At 37.1% G+C, this 22,836-nt stretch overlaps 1 protein-coding gene and 1 pseudogene across 1 annotated transcript; both read left to right on the top strand.

Annotated features, from left to right (window-relative positions):
- The first annotated feature begins 69 nt into the window (after window positions 1-69).
- LOC129870052 (putative 1-phosphatidylinositol-3-phosphate 5-kinase FAB1C) lies at window positions 70-10,811 on the top strand. Its single transcript, XM_055944631.1, has 11 exons — window positions 70-1,588; window positions 2,333-3,115; window positions 3,196-3,349; window positions 3,441-3,785; window positions 5,242-5,964; window positions 6,045-6,376; window positions 6,501-6,627; window positions 6,761-6,925; window positions 7,060-8,583; window positions 8,740-9,006; window positions 10,308-10,811. The coding sequence occupies exons 1-11, from the start codon at window positions 1,104-1,106 to the stop codon at window positions 10,560-10,562; spliced, it is 5,160 nt and encodes a 1,719-aa protein (XP_055800606.1). The 5' UTR covers window positions 70-1,103; the 3' UTR covers window positions 10,563-10,811.
- Window positions 10,812-17,440: 6,629 nt separating this feature from the next.
- On the top strand, window positions 17,441-22,495 carry LOC129869888 (uncharacterized; annotated as a pseudogene).
- Window positions 22,496-22,836: the final 341 nt, after the last annotated feature.

Below are 22,836 nucleotides of genomic sequence, written 5' to 3'. Positions count from 1 at the left end.
TAAGAAAGAAAAATTGGATAGTGATAGAAAGCAAAAGCTACATAGAAAAAGAGAGTTGTATTTTGTACTATACGAAAAATTTGTATATATGCATGTGGATTTCTATTTAGCTTAGCTGCATGTTAGTATATACAAATAAAAAAAAAAGTATTTTAATGGATTATTTAATGTTAGTTTGAGAAGTGAAAAATGAAATTGAAAGCAAAAGCCATGCTAGGGAAAATGGGAAAGAGAGATAAAATATTGTTCTTGTTGAAGAAGCAGAAGCAGCAGATTATAGTTATAATGTACATGGAGATAAGAGCTACTAGAAAAGGGAAAAACTTCTCTTCTATACTCTTCCTTTTTCTCCTTTTCATTTTTGTACTCTTTGTTCTTTAAACCATTTTACAATCAACCCAAAGAATTCAACTTTAATCCTTTTTTTGTGTTTTCTTGATCTGGATTCTTTTGTTTTGACACTTTTCTGCTTGTGGGGTTCTTGTTTTTTGGGGTTTTAGTAAGTTTTACTAGTTTATTTGGGTACCAAGCTCTGGATTTTGTGTTTCTTGAAACTTTTCTGCTTGTGGGGTTCTTGTTTTTTGGGGGTTTGGTAAGTTTAACTAGTTTATTTGGGTACCAAGCTTTGGATTATGTGTTTCTTGTAATGAAAAATTGGATCTTGGGAACTATTGTTGAAGATTCTGGGATTGGTTGAGCTTGTGTGTTTAGGTTTGAATTTCTATAGATTGGTCAAAAGCACTTTAATTTCATTCCTTATTTGTTTTTCAAGATTTTACACTTCCTAGTCAATGCCATTGGTGTACATACCATACTTGGTGTCACTCTAAACTACTGTAATCTGTTTTCCTCCTTTCCAATATTTAGTGATTTCTGGGGGGATCCTTCTTTTTTTTTTTCTCATACATTCTTTAAAAGAAAAAAAAATACTACTACATGTAAATTGCAGAAAGGAAAAAGGAGAACCCACCATTTTTTTGTTGTGTGGTTTAATAGTTTCATTGTGTTTAGATACAGATTAGGAGAAAAAGTTAAAAACTTTGATAAGTTGAGGCAGAATTGGTTATCATTCTTGGTGGGGGTTTACTCATTACTGTCAGTCTATGGGAGTACTACCTGAAAGTTTAATTCTTAATTTGATTGAGAAAGTTAAATCTTGGATTTCGTGGGGAACGAGTGGATTAAATATGGATGTTGACAGTGGAAAAACCTGTTGGGAATGCAAGATGAAGTTTACTGGTTCTTGCAACAAGTACAATTGCCAAATTTGCAATGGAGTTTTCTGTGGTGATTGTTGTATGCACACTCATGGATCTTTGGATGTTGTTGCATCTGGATCAGAAGGGAAAGTAGTTGATATTAAGTCTTGCAAGTTTTGTTCTGAGTTAAGGACTTGGAATAATGGTGTTGGGAAGTATAAAGACCAAAATTATCCTTTTGAGTCTCCTAGAGAAAGCACAGAATCAACATCACCAAATTTCAATAGTGACAGATTTGATGGTTATTCTTCACATACACCAGTTAAGAGTAGTTTTACAACCTTTTCAAGCCATCCGTCTCCGATATCTCTACGTCACTCGCCAAGCAGGTACCGAGCAAATATATCATATTTGTAGTTTTTGTATCAATTTTGTTATCAATGTGATGTGCTTTTGAAATCTGTTAATATTTTTAATGGAAGAACATATATCCTGGATAACCATTAAATTATCTTATTATTGATTTAGTTTTTTAAGCCTCTGACATTGTTAGTACTAGAGATAAGGAATTATTATGTTTTCTCAAGATTTGTTTTGAATTAGTACCCAAAGATGTTTTATATTGAAGTAGCAGATGGTGCAAATATGAGATGATGTGTCATATCTATGTTCTCTTCTAGGATATTCAACTTATAATTCTTTTGCTCATTTACCTATAGAATTGAACAATACTCACATTTGTTTCAGTTGAGTATGGAGTTCAATCAATCTATTCTTGTAGTTTCTTGTTTTTCGCTTTTGGTTATCGGATGTGTTTTTTGTGCTTCGATTATCACATTATTTTGTTGTCATTACTGTTCTTTACTCTGTGTGTTGTGTACTGCTCTCCATTTCACATTGTTTTTCTATTCTCTTTTTCAAACTGCTTGGAAATGCTTTATTTAAGCCAATGGTCTATCGGAAACGACCTCTCTATTTCTATGAGGTAGGGATAAGGTCTGTGTACACTCTACCTTCCCCAGACCCCACTTGTGGGATTACACTTGGTATGTTGTTGTAAGCTGCTTTTGGGATGCAGAAATTGTTAGTCTTGTTGGATATAAAATTTGTTACTCTTTTGCTAATAATTTCAGGAGTGATGAAGACGAAGGAGGGAATTCAACAAACCAATTTTTTAGTCCGTCAAGTAGCTATTTTCATGATACTTCAGATATAGATTCGAGTAGTGTTAGTACTAGACATGAATTTTACAGCTTAAGGTCAGCTGGATCAAGTCCATCGGACAGCCCCTCTAGGATTCGTTTTACTTCCAATAGAGTTGGGCATTCTGTACAGCAAGATCAAAATGAGACTCCAAGGTCTCAGAGTGATGGTCCCTTTGATCAAGAAGCCTCATATGTTTTAAGAAGGCTTCAGAAAGGGACGAAGGATCCAGAGACTGCTGATGACAGTGTTGGAAATTTGTCCTCGCATCACAATCAGTTAGAGAAGCAGCAAAAGCCATTCGATCTTAGAAATAGTGATCTCATATGGTTTCCTCCTCCACCTGATGAAGATGACGAGGATGCAAATAATTTCTTCACATATGATGATGAGGATGCTGAAATTGGAGTGTCTGGTGCGATATTTTCTTCAAGTGCGAGCCTTACCACCATGGATAAAGAGCCTGTGGATCACAGGGAACCTATGAAAGCTGTTGTACAGGGCCATTTCAGGGCTCTTGTCTTACAGCTATTGCAAGGTGAAGGAATAAAATCGGGGAAAGAAAGCGGTGCTGATGCCTGGGTTGACATAGTTACATCACTAGCATGGCAAGCTGCAAATTTTGTGAAGCCAGATACTAGTGAAGGGGGCAGCATGGATCCTGGTTATTATGTAAAGGTTAAATGTGTAGCTTCTGGAAGCCCAAGGGAGAGGTAAATACGTCTTCTCTTTGAACATTTGCTTCTTAGGCTTGGTTAGTCATGTCTCATCATTCAGTTGTGTTTCAATACAGCACCTTTATTAAAGGAGTAGTCTGTACGAAGAATATTAAACACAAGCGCATGACTTCACACTGCAAAAATGCTAGATTGCTTCTGTTAGGAGGATCACTTGAGTACGAAAGAGTTCCCAATCAGTTGGCATCTTTCAACACATTGTTGCAGCAGGTATTTGGTAGATTTGTCTTTCTTTCTATGATTTGAGAATATGAGATAAGAGTAATTAGGGACAAGTTTATGAGTTCTATTACCCTAACAGGAAAGGGATCATCTGAAGATGATTGTTTCAAAAATTGACGCCCACCATCCTAATGTGCTACTTGTGGAGAAAAGTGTATCTTCTCATGCTCAGGAGTATCTACTGGAAAAAGAGATCTCTTTGGTGTTAAATGTTAAGCGGCCACTTCTGGAGTGGATAGCCAGGTGCACTGGTGCTCTTATAACCCCGTCCATCGATAACATAGCCATGGCAAGATTGGGATATTGTGAGCTCTTTCATTTAGAAAAAGTTTCTGAAGAGCATGAACCTCCAAACCAGTTCAACAAGAAGCCATCAAAGACTTTGATGTTTTTTGATGGTTGTCCGACGCGTTTAGGTTGCACGGTAATTTTCTCTGCTTCAGACTTTAACATTATTTTTTCTTCTGCCAAAACTTTTCAATGTTCGAGATCTACTTAAGACTTATATCATGCATATCTCATACATATATTGGATTCAAAAGGTACCTTGTGCTAGAATTGTGATGTCTATGGCTTAGCTCTTTAATATTCTCTTATTTATCGTCTATGCCTACTATTTACTCAGAACACCCTCGCCCACTCTTACTAAGAAACTGAAAGAAGCCTCTGAAACAGAACAAAGGGTGGATTGTTCTGCTAGTCTTCTCTTTCCTTGAATGGATAAATTTCAAATTTCACTTGCTTGTCATGTAATTTATTTGGAAGTGCTTTACACCAGTCTCTGAGCGCGACATGTCCACTTCTTTCCACACTTTTGAATCCACAATATATAATACTCCTACTGATTATAGTTGTGCTTGCAATTAAAAAATGATTTGAATTCACAGACAAACTTTTTTGCCCTGGACATCTTAATGCTAATTCTGCGGTTTCATGTTCCCAAGAGCTATAATAACAAACATTCGAGAAATGCTTATTCACGTAGTGTCATTTGGAGCATCTTAATGACGTAATTGAAAAGGATCAGTGGTCTTACTATTCACGGCAAACATTGACATATTGTGCGAAGCTATATCATGGAAAGTAAGTATTTTCTTGAAGGGAAGACAATTTTTTCCCCGAGAGCAATGAGAGGTAAAAGAGAAGAAATTATAAGCCAAAGAAAGACATAGATCAACATTGATCAGTTCTCGTACACTCATGTTTATCCAGTGTAAGAAAGCAATGCAATCCAAGTGATTCACTTGAGCAAAATCATCTGCTCTCATCCTTCTGTTTGGTCTATGAATGCTTCAGTACAAAACAGACATATGTCATGTCTAACTCAAAAAATACCTATACTTAATTATATTACCTTTCTCTTTTAATTTTAGACTTCCTTGCCTCTATAGTCTACACAATCTTTAATATTATTAATCATTTGTCTTAAATATAATACTTATATCGGGCTGTCTGATTACTTCTTCCGTGTCACTGAACATTCTCAATTCCAAGTAGTGGACATTTTACAAGAACTTGGTGAAATAGAAGTGATCACTTATAGCGTACACCATCTGCCATAGGGGATTATCGCTCTAGTAAAATTTTTTAAGTTGCTTATGCTTTGATCAGCTGTGGCTAGTCATCAGGTACCAGTCTTAAATGCTGTATTGATTTTTAAAATGCTTAATTAATTTCCCTGTTCTTTAGTCACTAAGTTGATGCCTACCATGGTCTTGAGTTTCCATAAAGGTTCTGTGAGTTAAAAAATATTAACAAAGGGAAAATAAGATCTTCAGACTGCATTGTCATAAAGGATCAGCAATTATATCTTAGTTTAAATATCAAGAAGTTGAATTTGTAAACAGATGTTAGTTATCCTTTCATTTGACATTTTGTAGGTCTTGCTGAGGGGTCTGTGTTGTGAAGAGCTCAAGAAAGTGAAGAATGTCTTCCAGTATGCAGTCTTTGCGGCATATCATCTGTCCCTTGAGACATCGTTCCTTGCTGATGAGGGTGCTAGTCTACCTAAAGTTTCCATAATACCTTCAATTGTTACACCAGAGAAGACATCTGCTGATAATGCTATTTCAGTGATTTCTCATACTGCTTCCCCGGCTAGACAGCAGAGAGTTGATAATGACCCACATAATCATGTAGGATCTGCCAACTGCTATGTGGATGTTGGTTTACCAGTAACGTTGGTGAAGCATCATTACCCTCCTTTTAAAGATCCACCCACCCTAGATGATTCTGGAGACAGAGATGTTCTCTCTACTGCATGCCTTGAAAATTTACCATTGTTTCATGCGCATGATATACCTGTTGAATCTGTTGAAATAAAAAATCATACCAGTCGAGGATCACGAGTAACTTTAGGTCAAGGGGAGAGTCAACCAAGAGAATCACCAGAGCTCTCAAAGCTTGAGAAATCAGATGAATTTGAACCCTCTAATGAATTATATTCAGCTACTGACAGTCATCAAAGCATATTAGTATCATTTTCAAGTCGATGTATTCTAAATGGAAGTGTATGTGAACGTTCTCGGCTTCTTCGCATAAAGTTTTATGGCTCTTTTGACAAGCCACTTGGGCGATATCTTCAGGAAGATCTTTTTGGTGAGGTAAAAGTTGATAGAAATCATCTTGTTATGTCCAATTTTAGTACTTTCGAGCTATTTATGTATTGCACTTCATATTCTAGATACCTTCCTGTCAATCATGCAAGGAGCCAGCTGAGGACCATGTCATTTGTTATACACATCAGCAAGGGAACCTTACTATACATGTTAGACGGCAGCCCTCAGTGAAGCTGCCTGGTGAGTGGGACAACAAGATATGGATGTGGCATCGATGCCTCAAGTGTGTGCATATAGAAGGAGTCCCACCAGCAACTCACAGAGTAGTAATGTCAGATGCTGCTTGGGGACTCTCATTTGGGAAGTTCTTGGAACTGAGTTTTTCAAACAATGCAACTGCCAACCGTGTTGCTAGCTGTGGTCATTCTCTCCAAAGGGACTGCCTCCGGTTTTATGGGTGCGTACTATACCTTAAAAATGTAGTTTGTCTTCTGCCAGTAATGTGCAATCACTCCGATCATTCTATTGTTGATTTGCACTGCTGCTATTTTGAGAATAAAATTTCCCATTTTCCTTTACAGGTGTGGAAGTATGATTGCATTCTTCCGCTATTCTCCTATTGAAATTCTGTCAGTTTGTCTACCCCCATCAACTCTTGCGTTCAGTAGCTACAAAGAGCAGGAGTGGTTACGGAAAGAAACAGATGAGGTGCTATAAGTTCCAAAAACATTTTCCATTATCTTGTAATGATGCTGTGTTTTGGGATTTTTCTGGTCCTCTTTTTTATTTTTATTTTTAGCTTCCAATAGCTCTTACTAATACTATATTATACTTCCTGTAGCTATTGTGCAAAGCCAAAGCCTTGTATGCTGAGATATCCAGTGCTTTTCAAAGGATTGAAGAGAAAAATTCCTCTGTAGAACATGATCTATCTGATAAAACTGAGCTGGATGACTGCATCATGGAGTTGAAAGACTTACTTATGAAAGAAAAGAGTGATTACCATGTAAGCACCAATTGGAGATTAATGTCTAATACTTCCGCATGTTCCTTTTCACGGCAAATTATATGTATTCAAGCGTGTAGGATGAATGTGCTCTTCTTCCTTATATCTGCTGCTTCTGTTTGTTTCTACAACAGGACTTTCTTCAAACTGCTGATGCAGAAACTTCAGAACGAGGTCAGGCAGCGGTTGACATTCTTGAACTTAATCGCTTGAGGCATTCCCTTGTGATTGCTTCACATGTTTGGGATCGTCGGCTTTTATCTGTGGAATCTCTCTTCCAAGAGAACTCTGGTTCAGAGGATACTGGATCTTGTAGTGGGATGATAGATTGGAGAAATGACATGTTTCAGAAAAATGACCCTCTCGAGCATGTCTATGAAGAGACCGAACCTGAATTCTCAAACTTAGATGAATATCCTCAGAAACCTTTTCAGTCTGAACAGGAGGAGACTCATGGGTCACATTGTGGGCTGGAAGACTCCATATTTACCTCACGTGAGTTCGAGAAAACGCAGGACATGCAGATGGAAGGAGAGAATGCAGTTAATGGAACATCCTTGGAACGAGCTCCTTCAGCTGGTTCTGTTCTTTCTGATCAGATAGATTCTGCTTGGACTGGTACTGATCGATCTCCCCAAAACGCTCAGTTAAATATGACATTACAACGAAATGGATCTGAAGCTGCTCCTTTCAGGCAACTGAGTCAACTTGATTATCCTCCTATTGCAAGGCTAAAATCACCAGCAAGAGTTAACTCCTTCGACTCTGCACTGAGACTTCAAGAAAGAATCAGGAAGGGATTGCCGCCTTCTTCACTGCATTTATCAGCAATTAGATCTTTTCATTCTTCTGGAGACTATAGAAATATGATCAGAGACCCTGTTTCCAGTGTTCAGAGAACTTATTCTCAAATGTCACCCAATGAAGCTCAGAAATTTAATCTCCTAATGAATTCATCACCCTCATTTATTTCGTATTCATCTCTTATACATGATGGAGCCAGGTTAATGGTTCCACACAATGGCTTCAATGACATTGTAATAGCTGTTTATGACAATGAACCTACTAGCATAATATTGTACGCTCTTACTTCCAAAGAGTATAAAGACCGGGTAACTGATAAGCCAAATATGGCTGAAAGGGGTTGGAACACGAATGGCATCAGGAAGGAGAATGGAGTGGCTTCTAATGTTTCAAGATGGCAGTCGTTTGGCTCTCTAGACATGGATTATATCTATCATGGAAGCTATGGTTCTGAAGATGCTTCCAGTACAATTAGTTCCCTCTTTGCAGATTCCAAGACTTCCCCTCACCTAAGGATCTCTTTTGAGGACGAATCTTCAAATGGTGGCGGAATGGTGAAGTTTTCTGTCACTTGTTACTTTGCTAAGCAGTTTGATGCTCTCAGGAAGAGATACTGTCCTGATGAACTGGACTTTATACGGTCTTTAAGTCGTTGTAAGAGATGGACTGCTCAAGGCGGAAAGAGCAATGTTTATTTCGCTAAGTCACTGGATGAAAGATTCATAATAAAACAAGTTCAAAAAACTGAGTTAGAATCTTTTGAAGAATTTGGTCCCGACTACTTCAAATATCTAACAGATTCTGTTAGCTCAAGAAGTCCAACTTGCCTTGCTAAAGTTCTGGGAATATATCAGGTTGGACTCCCTTTCTCCTCTTTCTCTTTCTCTCTCTCTTTGTGCGTGCCTGTGCTATGCAGCTTGGTTTGGTAGTGAATACAAATACTTCTCCTTTTATTTTGAAAATGTTAATCTTCATGCAGAATCTTATTTTAATTATGTTGTATATGCTAGGTTTCAGTCAAACATTTGAAAGGAGGCAGGGAAACAAAAATGGATTTGATTGTGATGGAGAATCTCTTTTTTGGAAGAACAATATCTAAGGTCTATGATCTTAAGGGTTCTCTACGGTCCCGTTACAATGCAGACAAAACTGGGGCAAACAATGTGTTGTTGGACATGAATCTTTTAGAAACATTGCGTACCAAGCCTATGTTTCTTGGAAGCAAAGCAAAAAGAAGCCTGGAGAGAGCTGTTTGGAATGATACATCCTTTTTGGCGGTAAGCTGCTTAGCTTCCAACTTTGTGTCTCAAGATTTCTTTTATATATTAAAACAATAACTACTATTGTGCGTCAGTCCCAAACAAGATGGGGTTGGCTATATGAATCTTCATTGATCAATTTTCTCCATTAAATTCATCTCAGGCCATCATTATACAAAATTTTCTCTATATCTCCTAGTGGCATAATAACCTCTAATAGGCTAAAAGACTCCTAGAAAGCATAGTATCGTAAGTACTATGAAAGAAATGTGATGATGGAGGGTACCTAGTCTCCTTTGGTTTGGTGAGAACTTTATCAACTTAATATTACTCAACTAGTGGCATAATAACCTCTAATAGGCTAAAAGACTCCTAGAAAGCATAGTATCGTAAGTACTATGAAAGAAATGTGATGATGGAGGGTACCTAGTCTCCTTTGGTTTGGTGAGAACTTTATCAACTTAATATTACTCAACTAATACTTTAATTATTTGTCTCCAAGTAATTTGAAAACAGAACATAGGATGACCAGTTTGCTTATTTCAGTTGTATTTCCTGTTCATGGATGTCCAAATATGAGTCCGCGTGTAACTATGTGTAGAGACTTTGGGGTTTTAGCAGGGATTAGAGACCATGCCAATATGGTTAGAGAGAAGGGTAGCAAGGAGCAAATGTCTTACAAATTAAATTAAGGAAATCCAGTAGAAATTAGCCATCCTACTGAATTGAGCTTTGAATTTTCAGTCTATCTTATGTTGCTCGGACTCTCCAAAATGTTGCCCCACCCATGTCGGATCCTCCAAAAATGTACTACTTCTGGAGGATCTGACACGCACCCAAAAACATTTTTAAAGAGTCTGAACAACATAGATTCTGTCAGTTGCCATGAATATTATCCGGAAACCCAAGTGTTGCTGTTTTGATCAAGAATATTTAATTGCGCAGCAATATACAGTACAGAATTCATCTGAATCATTCTTTATAACGGGAGATGTATGATTTACTGTTGAAAGTTGATGCATTGTGATAGTGATACTTTAGTCCGACAATGTTGTATGATCATAGGAAGTTCCCCTAAAAGAGTTTTTCTCTTGCCCAAGTAATGTTTAGGTTGGCACACTACTATATGGCAAAACGTTTGTTGGAGTGGAAGGCGGTAAACTGATTGAACATGTTCTTTTAGCTCGTTTATAGTTGTTTATTAGTACTGAAGTAAAATGCTTTGTACTTGAAACCTGCTCCACGGAGTTCAGTTGCCTCTTTCTCTTCTTTATGCATTTAGTTTGAGTGATGACTAATGAAGTTTCTCTTCTTGTCAGTCGGTTGATGTGATGGATTACTCTTTGCTAGTTGGAGTGGACGAAGAGCGCAAGGAGCTAGTGTTAGGGATCATTGATTTCATGAGGCAATATACTTGGGACAAGCACTTGGAGACATGGGTCAAGGCATCCGGCATACTTGGGGGACCAAAGAATGCATCACCAACTATTGTTTCTCCGAAACAATACAAGAAAAGATTCAGAAAAGCGATGACAAGCTATTTTCTCACCGTGCCTGATCAATGGTCATCTTGAACATCATTACATTCATTACAAGAACTTCCTGTCAATAAGCAAATCAAAAATGGTATTTGCAAAGAAAAGCAGGAAGGGAAGTTGATAAATTCCAATTGGTCCATTATGTTCTTTTTTTTTTTAGTGTAGTATAGAAAAAGTCCCTTCTAGTATCTTATATGTTGAAAACTCTAGCAAAATGTACATTTGACCATTTGTTCATTTACAGGCTTCATCAAGAAAATTGATTAAGTTTCTTTTATCAAACTACTTTGAATTACTTCTTCCCATTCTTTGCTACTTTCTTTTGATATTGCTGTTATTAGACATTGTATTATCAATGTTGACATTGTGCATTTCTTACAAAATGAGCTCAACGGCCTGCAAGGAACCACATCATGTGGGATATCCGCGTCTCATTGCAGCCTTGCAGGGAGCATTTTATAGTTGTGGGTCATAAGACGAGCAGCTTTATGTGATCATGATCGGTGCGCGATGAACCTATGTGAAAATATGGTGTAAGGGAAAAAAGTGAAAGAAAGGCAGTCTTTTTTATGATTTTATGCAATTTAAAAGCTACGACCTTTTTATTAGAGTATTTGTCTATTTAGCAAGCATTCCACTAATTAGAGCATTTAAGATAGATTTGATAAAATAAAGTAAAAAGTAATTAACGAATACTGCTTCCTTCGTTCCTATTTATATATCGTACTTATTAAAAACAGATGTTTCATGAAATATGTCATTTCACAAAATCAATACATAAATAACATTATTCTTTCTATTTTATCCTTGAGAGTTATTAGCTTTGAAGCAATGAATTTGACCAATATAGGAAAACTAAATGATTAATTCATTTTCATTTGTCAATTTTATTAATTAAAATATTTATTTATTGAAACTAACTTCATGAGAACACTAAATAAGAGTATAATATTAAATTTACCTAATTTCTTAGGGGACATAAATCTAAAATGGTGACATAAATAAGAACGGAGGGAGTAATAATTATCTTCTTGTTCGTTTAAGACGTCAACTACTTGAAAATATAATTTATATTTTAATATATTTGTCATGAATTTAGTTTTCCTTTTTATAGTGATGTTTTCTAAAGTTGCATGTGAAAGAGTACTTGGTTTCAAAGAACTGACAATTGTAACAGCCTTTTTAATTTTATTTATATGTGAATCACATTTTCGGCCAAGCACATGTGATCCTACTGGATATTGACAACTCTAATTTGATACATACAATATTTGAATAAAGTGTATCATATTTTAGCGTTATATTCTTTTCGGTCGAGGATATCTCGGAAACAGTCGTTTTATCTTGATAAGAGTAAGGTTTGTGTACACTTTACCCTTCTCAAACCCCACGTTGTGTGATTTTACTAAATTATTGTTGTATATTTTAGCATTATATAATACCGCACATCATTTTAAGTATAAATCTACTAGATAAGTAGAGCATGTAGAGTAAATGATTAGAAAAAATAATACCAATTTAGTCGTTATAGAAAATAAAATTTTTTGTTGTTACTTAACGATGAATTAAATAATACAATATAATAAAAATTAAGTAACAATCAAAACCGTATGTAATATGTATTTAAACCCTAAATTTCAAAAAAAAAATCTTAAATTTTATGTCAAGTCAATAATACCACATAAATCTTACACGAGGAAGTAGTATTTAGTACTACAGCTATTAATTAGTAGGTGGATCCGTAAATTGGTGAGAGATTCCGTTCCATCATCATCATGTTCTTTTGCCTTCTTTTTTTATTTTATTTTTTGATTACAAAGTATTTATTTTTTTTTGCGTTAGAAATGAGCAAAACAGTTAATTTCAACATGGACTTTAATTTTCTGACTGTATAACTGGTTCCAATGAAACCTACGTAAAATATACAAATCAAAGTAATTATTTTATTTAGGGTTTAAGTTATGTACCAGGTTAGTTTAATTAGATAATTTTTTATATTATTAACTCGCAATCATAGAGGCCTGCCTAGGAGGTTAGAGTGGTCTCGATAGAATCCGTCTAATAATTTAATGACTTGCTAGGGTCATCTTGCTCTTACCATTTTATCAAAGTTTTGGGGAACCTTTTTAATGCATGTAGAATTATTAGTACATTTTAGACCAACATTGTGTTATTTTCTAAGTTTGAGACTTTGAGTAATGAATGGTTAACGTGGAAATTTCTTTCTAGTTTTTCCTATCCATCACTACCAAGCAAAAAGTCGTTTGGACAAAGAAAAGCTTATGGACAATGTTTTCTAAAAAAAAAATAAGTGGAGTTTTTATTTATTTTCTAATATTTAGTAAGTAAATAAAATATTATTTTTAGAGAATTTATTTATAATCTAGCAAAACGCTATGAAAATGGAATATAATGGTAAGTGAAGGTTTGGAGAATCGAGATTGGGGGGGGGGGGGGTTGGTGGTGGAGTGGTAGTTGTGCTACAAGAAAATATGAAATTGGCTACGAAATTTATCAACAATCCCTAGTTAATCCGTAGCTAAATAGGATTAAGATAAATTTTTTGTTTAGATACGAAATTTTTTCCATTGATAATTTCTTGTTTTCTAGTGGTGTTGGGCGGATGAGGAGGAGATCGGTAATGAATTTCGAATGTCACTCATAACGTTTATTTTTCTTACTTTTATTAGTAAAGTTATTTTTCTCATTTTCAAGAAACTTATTTTCCTAGAGATTGTCGAATCAAATATGAAAAAATTGATTGAGAAGTAATCAATTTAGGAAAGGTAGTTTAAAATAATTCAACTTTGAGATGTTTATTTATTTATAAAGTTTGAGCCTTTCGAATGTGCACTTTACAACTCTTCTAGCTTTTGAGCTGGTGAAGATATTTCAAGAAAAAGAAGATTTTGATTGCTTGTGCATTTCAAAATATCGACAATAAATCAATAGCGTATCCGTGAAATTAAAAGAAAAAAAGGAATATTATAATGTTAGAAGTTTTGTGAGTGAAAGTGAAAATTTTCAAAGCACATGTGATTTTACTGGATATTAACTCAAATAGAGGAGAGTGTTGTATTATACTGTATTATATTGTACTGCATTATAAATAGAAACAATTGAACTTTAAAATTTCACATTTACCTTTAATAAAACTACACAAATATTTAACATGTATTTAAACCATAAATTTCAAAAATAAAATAAAATTTATGTCAAGTTAATGATCCACGTAAATCAATACTGAGGAAGTAGTATTTAGTACTACTGCTACTAGGGTGTTCACGATTTAGGTAAAAATCGATCAAAATAAAAAAATCAAATCAAACTGATTTTTTATTTGGTTTGACTTAGTTTGACTTTGCATTTTTAAAAATCGATAATAGTTGGTTTGATTTTGATTTTGTTCAAAACAACCAAAGAAATAACTGAACCAAACCGATAAATTATACACATATTTTTTTTATAATTATATATACATACTATATTATTTTTTATGAACACTTTATTATGCAAAGAGTACAAACACACCAATTTAAAATAGTAAGGTATTATGCGTCTTTTATTTGTACAATCATATCATTAGTTTGTGCATTATTCATAAGTTTATGTTGTTTAGTACATTAGATTACTTATCAATATAAACAGAAAGTTAACCATAATTAAAGTTCTGGTGATATAAGAATTATAAGATCCAAGATGTCACGAAGCAAAAAAATTTTGAATGAATTTTTCTCTTTTTTTTCTCTTTTAAATGAATCATTTTTTATAGTTAATAACCGAATAATCGAACCAAACCAAACTGAAACCGATCACAACCAAACTGATGGATATATATTTTATTTAGTTTGATTTGATTTTAATAATTTTAAAATAGATTAAATTAGTTTGATTATGACTTTGATGAATAATCGGTGCAAACGGACGAGTGAACACCCTAACTGCTACTAATTATTTAGGTGGATCCGTAAATTGGTGAGAAATTTCGTTCCATCATCATCATGTTTTTTTTTTTTTTTTTTTTTTTTTTTGCGTTAGAAATGAGCAAAACAATTAATATCAACATGGACTTTAATTTTCTGATTTTGTATAACTGGTTCCAATGAAACCTACGCAAAATATACAAATCAAAGTAATTATTTTATTTAGAGTTTAAGTTATGTATACAGTTAGTTTAATTAGATAATTTTTTATATTATTAGGTAAGAATCCGTCCAATAACTTAATGGCGTGCGTGGGTCATCGCGCTCCTACCGTTTTTTATCAAAGTCTTTGGGGAACCTTTTTAATGTACGTAGAATTATTACATTTTAGACCAACACACTGTTATTTTCTAAGTTTGAGTAACGAATGGTTATTGGTTACCGTGGAAATTTCTTTCTAGTTTTTCCTATCCGTCATTACCAAGCAAAAAGTAGTTTGGACAAAGAAAAGCTTATGGACAATGTTTTCTAAAAAAAAAATAAGTGGAGTTTTTATTTATTTTTTAGTATTTGGTAAGTAAATAAAATATTATTTCAAAAATATTTATTTGTAATCTAGCAAAAACACTATGAAAATGGAATAAAATGATAAGTGGAGGTTTGGAGAATCGGGATTGGCAGAGGGTTGGATGGTGAAAGGGTGGGAGTTGTGGTAAAAGAAAACATAGAATTAGCTACGAAATTTGTCGGCAATCTGTAAAGATCTGTTCCCGTCGTTAGGGATAGGCCAGTGGGGAAGGATTTAGGGCCAGAAAACTTCGGATAGTAACTTTAGCGAATTTAAGCCTAGGCCAGACTTGGATGAGTTTTGATTCAGGTGAAGTCTAGGGTGATCACGTGAATGATGGAAAGTCAAATTTATAATTTGATTGGACAAGCTGATATTTTAATACATCTTTAAAGGGGGGAGTGTTGTGAAAGGGGAGATTGGAGAATAAACTCCGAGCTCTCTGTTTCCGCATATCCCTCCAGGGCGGAATTATTCCCGCCAGAGCGGGACAGTCGCGACTTAAGTCATAAAAAAGACCAGAAACAGTCTTTTCTGCAACATTCACTTTCTAAAATCCCAAGAGGCGACCTAGGGGGATTTTCATTGATTTTCCATGGATTTTCACGCTTAAATAATGTTTTTACTCCCTAGATTCATACCTTGATTCTTAGAAACTAGAAGTATGGGTGGTGATCATTGGGGGAGGGTTTGAAACTGAAAATCCATGGTGGGAAATGGCCCTAGGGTAAGAGTAGGATCATGAGTTTGGCTTAGGGAATGAAATTATATTATATTTCTTGATAGTTAAGCCATTGTATTGATCCTTGATATGTATTTAATGTTTTTAGACCAAGAACGATAAGAACGAACCCGAAAAGGGAAGGCTATTGTGTTGTAAGGTTTTGAAAGCTTGAATTTGAGGTAGGTGATGATCTAGTTTTCTGTATGTGTTTCATATACTTGTTAAATTGCTTCATGATATGCATGTGAATATATGAATAGGGAAACATGCTAGATTATGTGTGAAATGATCAATTGCTAGCATGTTATTGTGCTGACCTGTTCTTAGTGGAATAAATGTTGTAAACATTGAATGTTCTTGTGATTGTGATATCTTGGGTTCGGGTGTCACCTTCCGACGCATAATCCGAATTGGATGTCACGTTACTATACGTATTTGAATCGGGTGAAACGTTCTGATACATATTTGGATTGGGTGTCACGTTCCTACACAAAATTGATTATTTGTAGGTCCCTTGAGAGGACCTTATGTAAAATTATAGCATGTGAAAGACATTGAGCTGTGATATTAAAATGTGGTTGACTTATTCTGTCTATGCTTATTGTGTTGAAATTTACTTGTCTATGATCCGCTTACTGACTAATCGCGTGATCTTACCAGTACACCATTATTTTTATGTACTGATGTTACTCTTGCTTTGCCTTTTGTTGAGTACAGGGCATATTCATCCAGTAGCAGAGAGACCTCGGTTGAAAGATTAACAGGTTGTTCAAAGTCCAAGGGTGAGCTATTCTATCATGCTACCGTGGACTTTTCTATCTATCTCAATCCTTCTTTCGGGACTCAGATGTTCAAACAATGTTCCTGTTTATTTATTTGTTTCTATTTGGAGTTGTACTCCTATTCTAGACTTGTTAGTTAGGGTTTTGGTACGATGACTTTCAGTTCCTAGGATGTATTTACTTCCGCACTTCATTGTTATTAACATGGTTGGCTGAGTTTATAGCATGATTTATAGTTTATTCCTGTTTTCGCAAGTCTTTAACTATTATCTCCTAAAGTTTGATAGGCTGGTCTGTAGAAATGGTTCTCCCACTAGAATAAGTATTGCGGATGCCAGTCACGGCGGGTTAGGGTCGTGACAAAGTTGGTATCAGAGCCTAGGTTTGTTGATCTCGTTGTACCAAAATGAGTCTAGTAGAGTCTTGCAGAACGAGAGGCTATAATATTTAGGAAAGTTTCATTGTTTTTCTCCTTTCGTGCTATAACTTGGTTTCAATTGGTATCTGGTGATCTAAATTGGTATCTAATCTCTTTTACTCTCTTGTCCACAAATGGTTAACACACGTTACAACGGTGTTAAGCCAATAGCTCCAATTGAGCTCAAGAAGGAGCTAGCCGATTGAGGGAGTGGCAAAGGGAGAGGCAGGAGAGGTAGGTGAGGCAGGGGCAGTAAAAGGGTAGCACCTGCCAGAGTAAAGGTCCCTATTGAGGAGGTACTGGTAGGTGAGACCCCTCCTACTCCCCAAAATAAGTTTGAAGGAGAAGTAGAAGCTGAAGAGGAGCAAGAGAAGGAGCAGGCAGGACCAGAGGAGGATGCCTAAGCTGAGGCTGCTGATATTCCCCCTCTGAATCCAATCTTGGCCCAACAGATCATGGCATTCTTGAGTGGGCTAGCGGGCACTGACGCCATCCCACCATGCCCGCAGCACCAACTCCTATTGACCGTCTGCTTTCTGCTGTAGTTCAGCCAACAGAAGCATTCTTCAGGCCCCTAATGGGTCTGGTAATGACTGGTACTGAACATGACATGCTCACCAAGTTCCTCAAGCTCAAACCTCCTGTTTTCTAGGATATTGAAACTGAGGATGCCTACGAGTTTATTCTGGATTGCTATGAGAGGCTACACAAGCTGGTCATAGTGTATCAGCACGGAGTAGAGTTTGTGACTTTCCAGTTACAGGTGAAGGGCAAGCAATGGTGGAGGGCCTATGTGGAGTGTCGTTCTCCTGTGTTGCCCCTACTTACTCGGGATCAGTTCTATGCTATTTTTTTTAGAGAAGTATGTGCCCCGTACTTTGAGGGACAGGAAGAAGGACGAGTTTATGGCCCTTGAGCAGGGAGGGTTATCAGTGGCTGCTTATGAGGCCAAGTTTCATGCACTGTCTAGGTACGCTACTCAGCTGGTCACTACTGAGGAAGAGAGAATCAGGTTGTTTGTGAAGGGGTTGGACCCCTAGTTGCAGGTATTCTCTGTTTATATGACTTCGTCCGAAGGAGCTTCAACGAAGTCACAGACTTTGTTAAGAAGGTTGAAGGTGTGAGGAAGGATGGGAAAGCCAAGGCTTTTGCTAAAAGGCCCAAGAGTGCAGGTAACTTCCAGGGATCCTATTCTAGAGGGTCAGGCAGGCCGATGATTGCTGCCCGGCCAATTCAGTCAACATTGTCGGCTTCCACTAGCGGGTTTTTAGGTACTCCATAGAAGCATCAGGCTCATAAAGGTCAGAGAGCATCATTCCCAAGTAGCCGCCCGTCTTTTAATCGCGGTTGTTTTAATTATAGAGAGCCGAGCCATATACGGAGGGAGTTCCCTCAGCCCCGTGGAATAGTTTCAGTACCCCAGCAGGCCCGAGTTGTGGTCCTAGCAGCTAGAGGAAACAGTGGTAGAGGATGTCCGCAAGGTGGGCAAGGAGGAAATCTGAGAGGTCATGGGGGCCGAGGCAGTAGTAGTGTAGGATAAGAAGCAATCCATCCAGGTAGGGAGGTGGCCCTCAGGATGATCGGGCTCAGTTTTATGCATTCTCGGGAAAAACTGAGGTAGAGGCGTATGACGCAGTTATCACATGTACTATTCTTTTCTGTGATCAGATGACTACTATTTTATTTGATCCGGGTTCTATTTTTTCTATGTGTCTATGAGGTATGCCCTGGGTTTTGATACATTGTGTGATATGTTGGATGCCTCTGTTCATGTTTCTACCCGTGTTGGAGAGTCAGTCATAGTCACCCATGTGTATCGTTCTTGTTTTGTGGTGTTTATGGGATACCATACTTGGGTGGACTTAGTGATCCTAGACATGAAAGATTTTGATGTAATCTTAGGCATGACTTGGTTGTCCCCCTACTTTGCTGTACTTAATTGCAATGCAAAGACTGTGGCTCTAGAGATCCCAGAAAGGAAAAGGTTAGAGTGGGAAGGAGTGTACAAGCCTAAGCTAGCTAAGGTCATATCCTTTCTCCAGACTAGAAAAATGGTGGAGAAGGGTGGTTTGGCCTATTTCGCCCATATCCAAAATGTGAAAGTAGAGTCTCCTTCTATTGAGTCTATTTCAGTAGTGTGTGAATTTTTGGAGGTCTTTCCTTTAGACTTGCCTGGTATGCCTCCTGACAAAGACATAGACTTTTGCATTGATTTAGAGCTGGGTACTCATTCAGTTTCCATTTTTTCCTACCGTATGGCTCCGGTAGAGTTGAGAGAGATTAAGGTTCAAATTCAAGAGCTTCTTGATAAGGGTTCATTCGTCCTAGTGCTTCCCTTTGGGGTGCTCCGATGTTATTTGTCAAGAAAAATAATGGTAGTACAAAAATGTGCATTGACTACCGATAGCTGAATAAAGTTACTATCCGAAATAAATATGTTCTACCTCGTATTGATGACCTATTTGACCAGTTACAAGTTGTTTCAGTCTTCTCAAAGATTGATCTCAGGTCTGGGTATCATCAGTTGAAAATTAGACCAGAAGATGTGCCCAAAATGGCTTTTAGGACCAGGTAAGGGCACTATGAATTTTTAGTAATGTCCTTTGGGTTGACCAATGCACCTGCAACTTTCATGAGTTTGATGAATGAGGTGTTCAAATCGTGCCTGAATTTGTTTGTGATAGTGTTTATATATGATATATTGGTGTATTCAAAGAGTGAACAGGAACATGCAGATCATCTTTGAATTATATTAGGAGTTTTGGGCAGACAAAGGTTGTATGCAAAATTGTCTAAGTGTAAATTTTGGCTGCCTTTAATTGCCTTTTTAGGCCATGTTGTTTCAAAAAAAGGAGTGATGGTAGACCCGCAAAAGATTGAGGCAGTTAAGAATTGGACTAGGCCTAGTTTTGTAACGGAGGTTAGAAGTTTTGTGGGATTAGCCCGTTACTATCTACGATTTGTGAAAAACTTTGCTTCTATTGTTATGCACTTGACCAGGTTGACTAGAAAGAAAGTACCATTCGAGTGGACTGACTAGTGTGAAGAGAGCTTCTAAAAGCTAAAAAATCTTCTGACCATAACCCCAATTTTGACCCTGCTGGTCGAAGGTAAAGATCTAATTATTTATTGTGATGCTTCATATTCTGATTTGGGTGCTGTGTTGATGCAGGATAAGAATGTTGTAGCATATGCTTCAAGACAATTGAAGGTGCATGAGAGGAACTGCCCGACTCATGACTTAGAGTTGGCAGCGGTAGTGTTTGCACTAAAAATCTAGAGAAATTATTTGTAAGGTGTCAAGTTTGAGGTTTTTACTGATCAACACTGCTTACAGCACGTGTTCACCCAGAAAGACTTGAATTTAAGAGAGAGAAGGATGATGGAGTTGCTTAAAGACTATGATGTCACGATCCAGTACCATCCAGGCAAGTCTAATATGGTGGTAGATGCATTGAGCTGGAAGCCGGTGAGCATGGGCAGTCTAGCTTGTTTGAGGGCGTTTAAGCATCCCCTGGCTAGAGAAATTCAGGCCTTGAAGGCCAGATTCATGAAGCTATGCATCTTAGAGAAAGGTGGGGTAATGGCCGGAGTTGAGCTAAGACCCACTTTTATAGAAGAGAACAAAACCAAGCAGTTTGAGGATGTATACTTAAAATGAAATTAGAGGGAAGATGTTGATGGGCAAGGCTCCATACTCAACACTAGATGCAAGAGGGGTGCTCCATTTTAGGGAAAGAATTTATGTTCCCCGAGTAAATTGACTAATTTAAAAGATACTGTTTGAATCTCATGGTTCACGATACTCTATTCACCCCGAGTGACTAAGATATATCAAGACTTGAAATGGCTATATTAGTGGCCGGGTATGAAGAAAGACATAGCTGAATATGTAGCCAAGTGTTAAAACTACTAACAGGTGAAATATGAGCACTAAAGACCTACAGGTTTGTTGCAAAGAATGTTCATTCCTGAATGGAAGTGGGAGAGAATAGCCATGAATTTCGTGGTGGGACTTCCTAAGACTTTGGGAAAGCATGAATCTATTTGGGTGGTGGTTGATAGGTTAACAAATTCATCACACTTCATTCCGGTTAGAGTGGATTACAATGCACAACAGTTGGCCAAAATTTATGTGAAGGAGATAGTAAAGCTGCACGGGGTACCCCTTTCTATCATTTCAGACCGTGGTACGCAGTTCACTTCCAAATTTTGGGGTAAGTTTCATGAAGAGTTGGGAACACACTCACTTTCAGCACAACCTTCCATCCATAGATAGAAGGGCAGTCAGAAAGAACTATCAAAGTGCTGGAAGATATGTTGAGGGCGTGTGTGATAGACTTTGGAGGATATTGGGATAGGTTTTTGCCCTTGTGTGAATTCTCCTACAACAATAACTACCACTCCAGTATTGGTATGACACCATTCGAAGCCCTGTATGGAAGGGGATGCAGGTCTCCCATAGGGTGGTTTGAAGTGGAGCCATTGGGGGTTGACTTAGTGAGGGATACCCAAGATAAGGTAAGAAACATTTAGGCTAAGCTTCTAGCGGCTCAAAGTCATCAGAAGGAGTATGCTGATGGCAAGGTGAGGGACATGACATTCGAGGCTAGTGAGCAAGCACTTCTAAAGGTGTCTCCCATTAAAGGGGTGATGGAATTTGGCAAGAAGGGCAAACTCAGTCCTAGTTACATTATCCCTTTCGAAATTTTTGATTGTGTGGGGCCAGTGGCGTATAGATTGGCTTTACCACCTAGCTTATCTGGAGTACACCCAGTGTTCCATGTGTCTATGAAGAAAAAGTATCATGGGGATGGGGACTACATCATCAAATGGGACTCGATGTTATTAGACAAGGAACTTCAGTATGAAGAAGAATAGTGGAAATTCTTGATTGTGACGTCCGAAAATTAAGGACTAAGTAGATCAACATGCTTAAAGTGCAATGGAAACATTGTTCGGTAGAGAAATCTACTTGGGAGACTAAAAATGATATACGAGGCAAGTATCCTCAACTATTCGACAAAACAGGTACTACTCTATTTTTACTTTAGCACTATTTTCCCTAATTAGTCACTCGGGGATGAGTGATGGGTAAATTGTTATCTATTGTAATGACCTTCTCCCTTCATTAGAGATAGGCCAGTGGGAAAGGATTTTGGGCCAGAAAACTTTGGGTAGTAACTTTGGCGAATTTGAGCTAGGCTAGACTTGAACGAATTCTGAGTCAAGTGAAGTCTAGGATGATCATGTGAATGATGAGAAGTCAAATTTATAATTTTATTGAATAGTCTAATATCCAAGGTGATACAGAGCATTTACAACTTTGCATAATCACATTCGGACGAGTAAAACTCCCGAAATCAAAGTTTGCGTGAGAGGTATATTTTAATACGTCTTTGAAGAGAGGGGTGGTGGTTTTGTGAAAGGGGATCTTGGAGAACAAACTCCAAGATCTCTATTTTTGCATATCCCCCAAGGTGGGATTATTCCGGCCAGAGCTGAGCCGCCAGAGAGGGATCTTTTCCGCCAGAGTGGGATAGTCACGATTTAAGTCGTGAAAAAGACCAGAAATGGTCTTTTTTGCAACATTCACTTTCTAAAACTCCAAGAGGCGATCTAGGGAAATTTTCATTGATTTTCCATGGATTTTCACGCTTAAGGTAATAGTTTTACTCCCTAGATTCATACCTTGATTCTTAGGAACTAGAAGTATGGGTGATGATCATTGGGGGAACGTTTGAAACTGAAAATCCATGGTGGGAAATAGCCCTAGGGTAAGAGTAGGATCATGAGTTTGACCTAGGTAATGAATTTGTATTATATTTCTTAATAGTTAGGTCATTATATTGATCTTTGATATGTATTTAATGTTTTTAGACCAAGAACAAGAAG

Source organism: Solanum dulcamara, chromosome 10 (assembly GCF_947179165.1).
Source record: "Solanum dulcamara chromosome 10, daSolDulc1.2, whole genome shotgun sequence".
NCBI classification, from domain to species: domain Eukaryota; kingdom Viridiplantae; phylum Streptophyta; class Magnoliopsida; order Solanales; family Solanaceae; genus Solanum; species Solanum dulcamara.
This window is presented reverse-complemented; position numbering and strand designations above follow the sequence as displayed.

What these genes read in the sequence shown, in the direction of transcription:
- LOC129870052 (XM_055944631.1), top strand. Translation starts at nt 1,104, where the DNA reads ATGGGAGTACTACCTGAAAGTTTAATTCTTAATTTGATTGAGAAAGTT. An exon ending in TCAACACATTGTTGCAGCAG is followed by an intron (nt 3,350 to 3,440) that starts GTATTTGGTAGA and finishes TTACCCTAACAG; the next exon opens with GAAAGGGATCATCTGAAGAT. An exon ending in TACGGAAAGAAACAGATGAG is followed by an intron (nt 6,628 to 6,760) that starts GTGCTATAAGTT and finishes TACTTCCTGTAG; the next exon opens with CTATTGTGCAAAGCCAAAGC.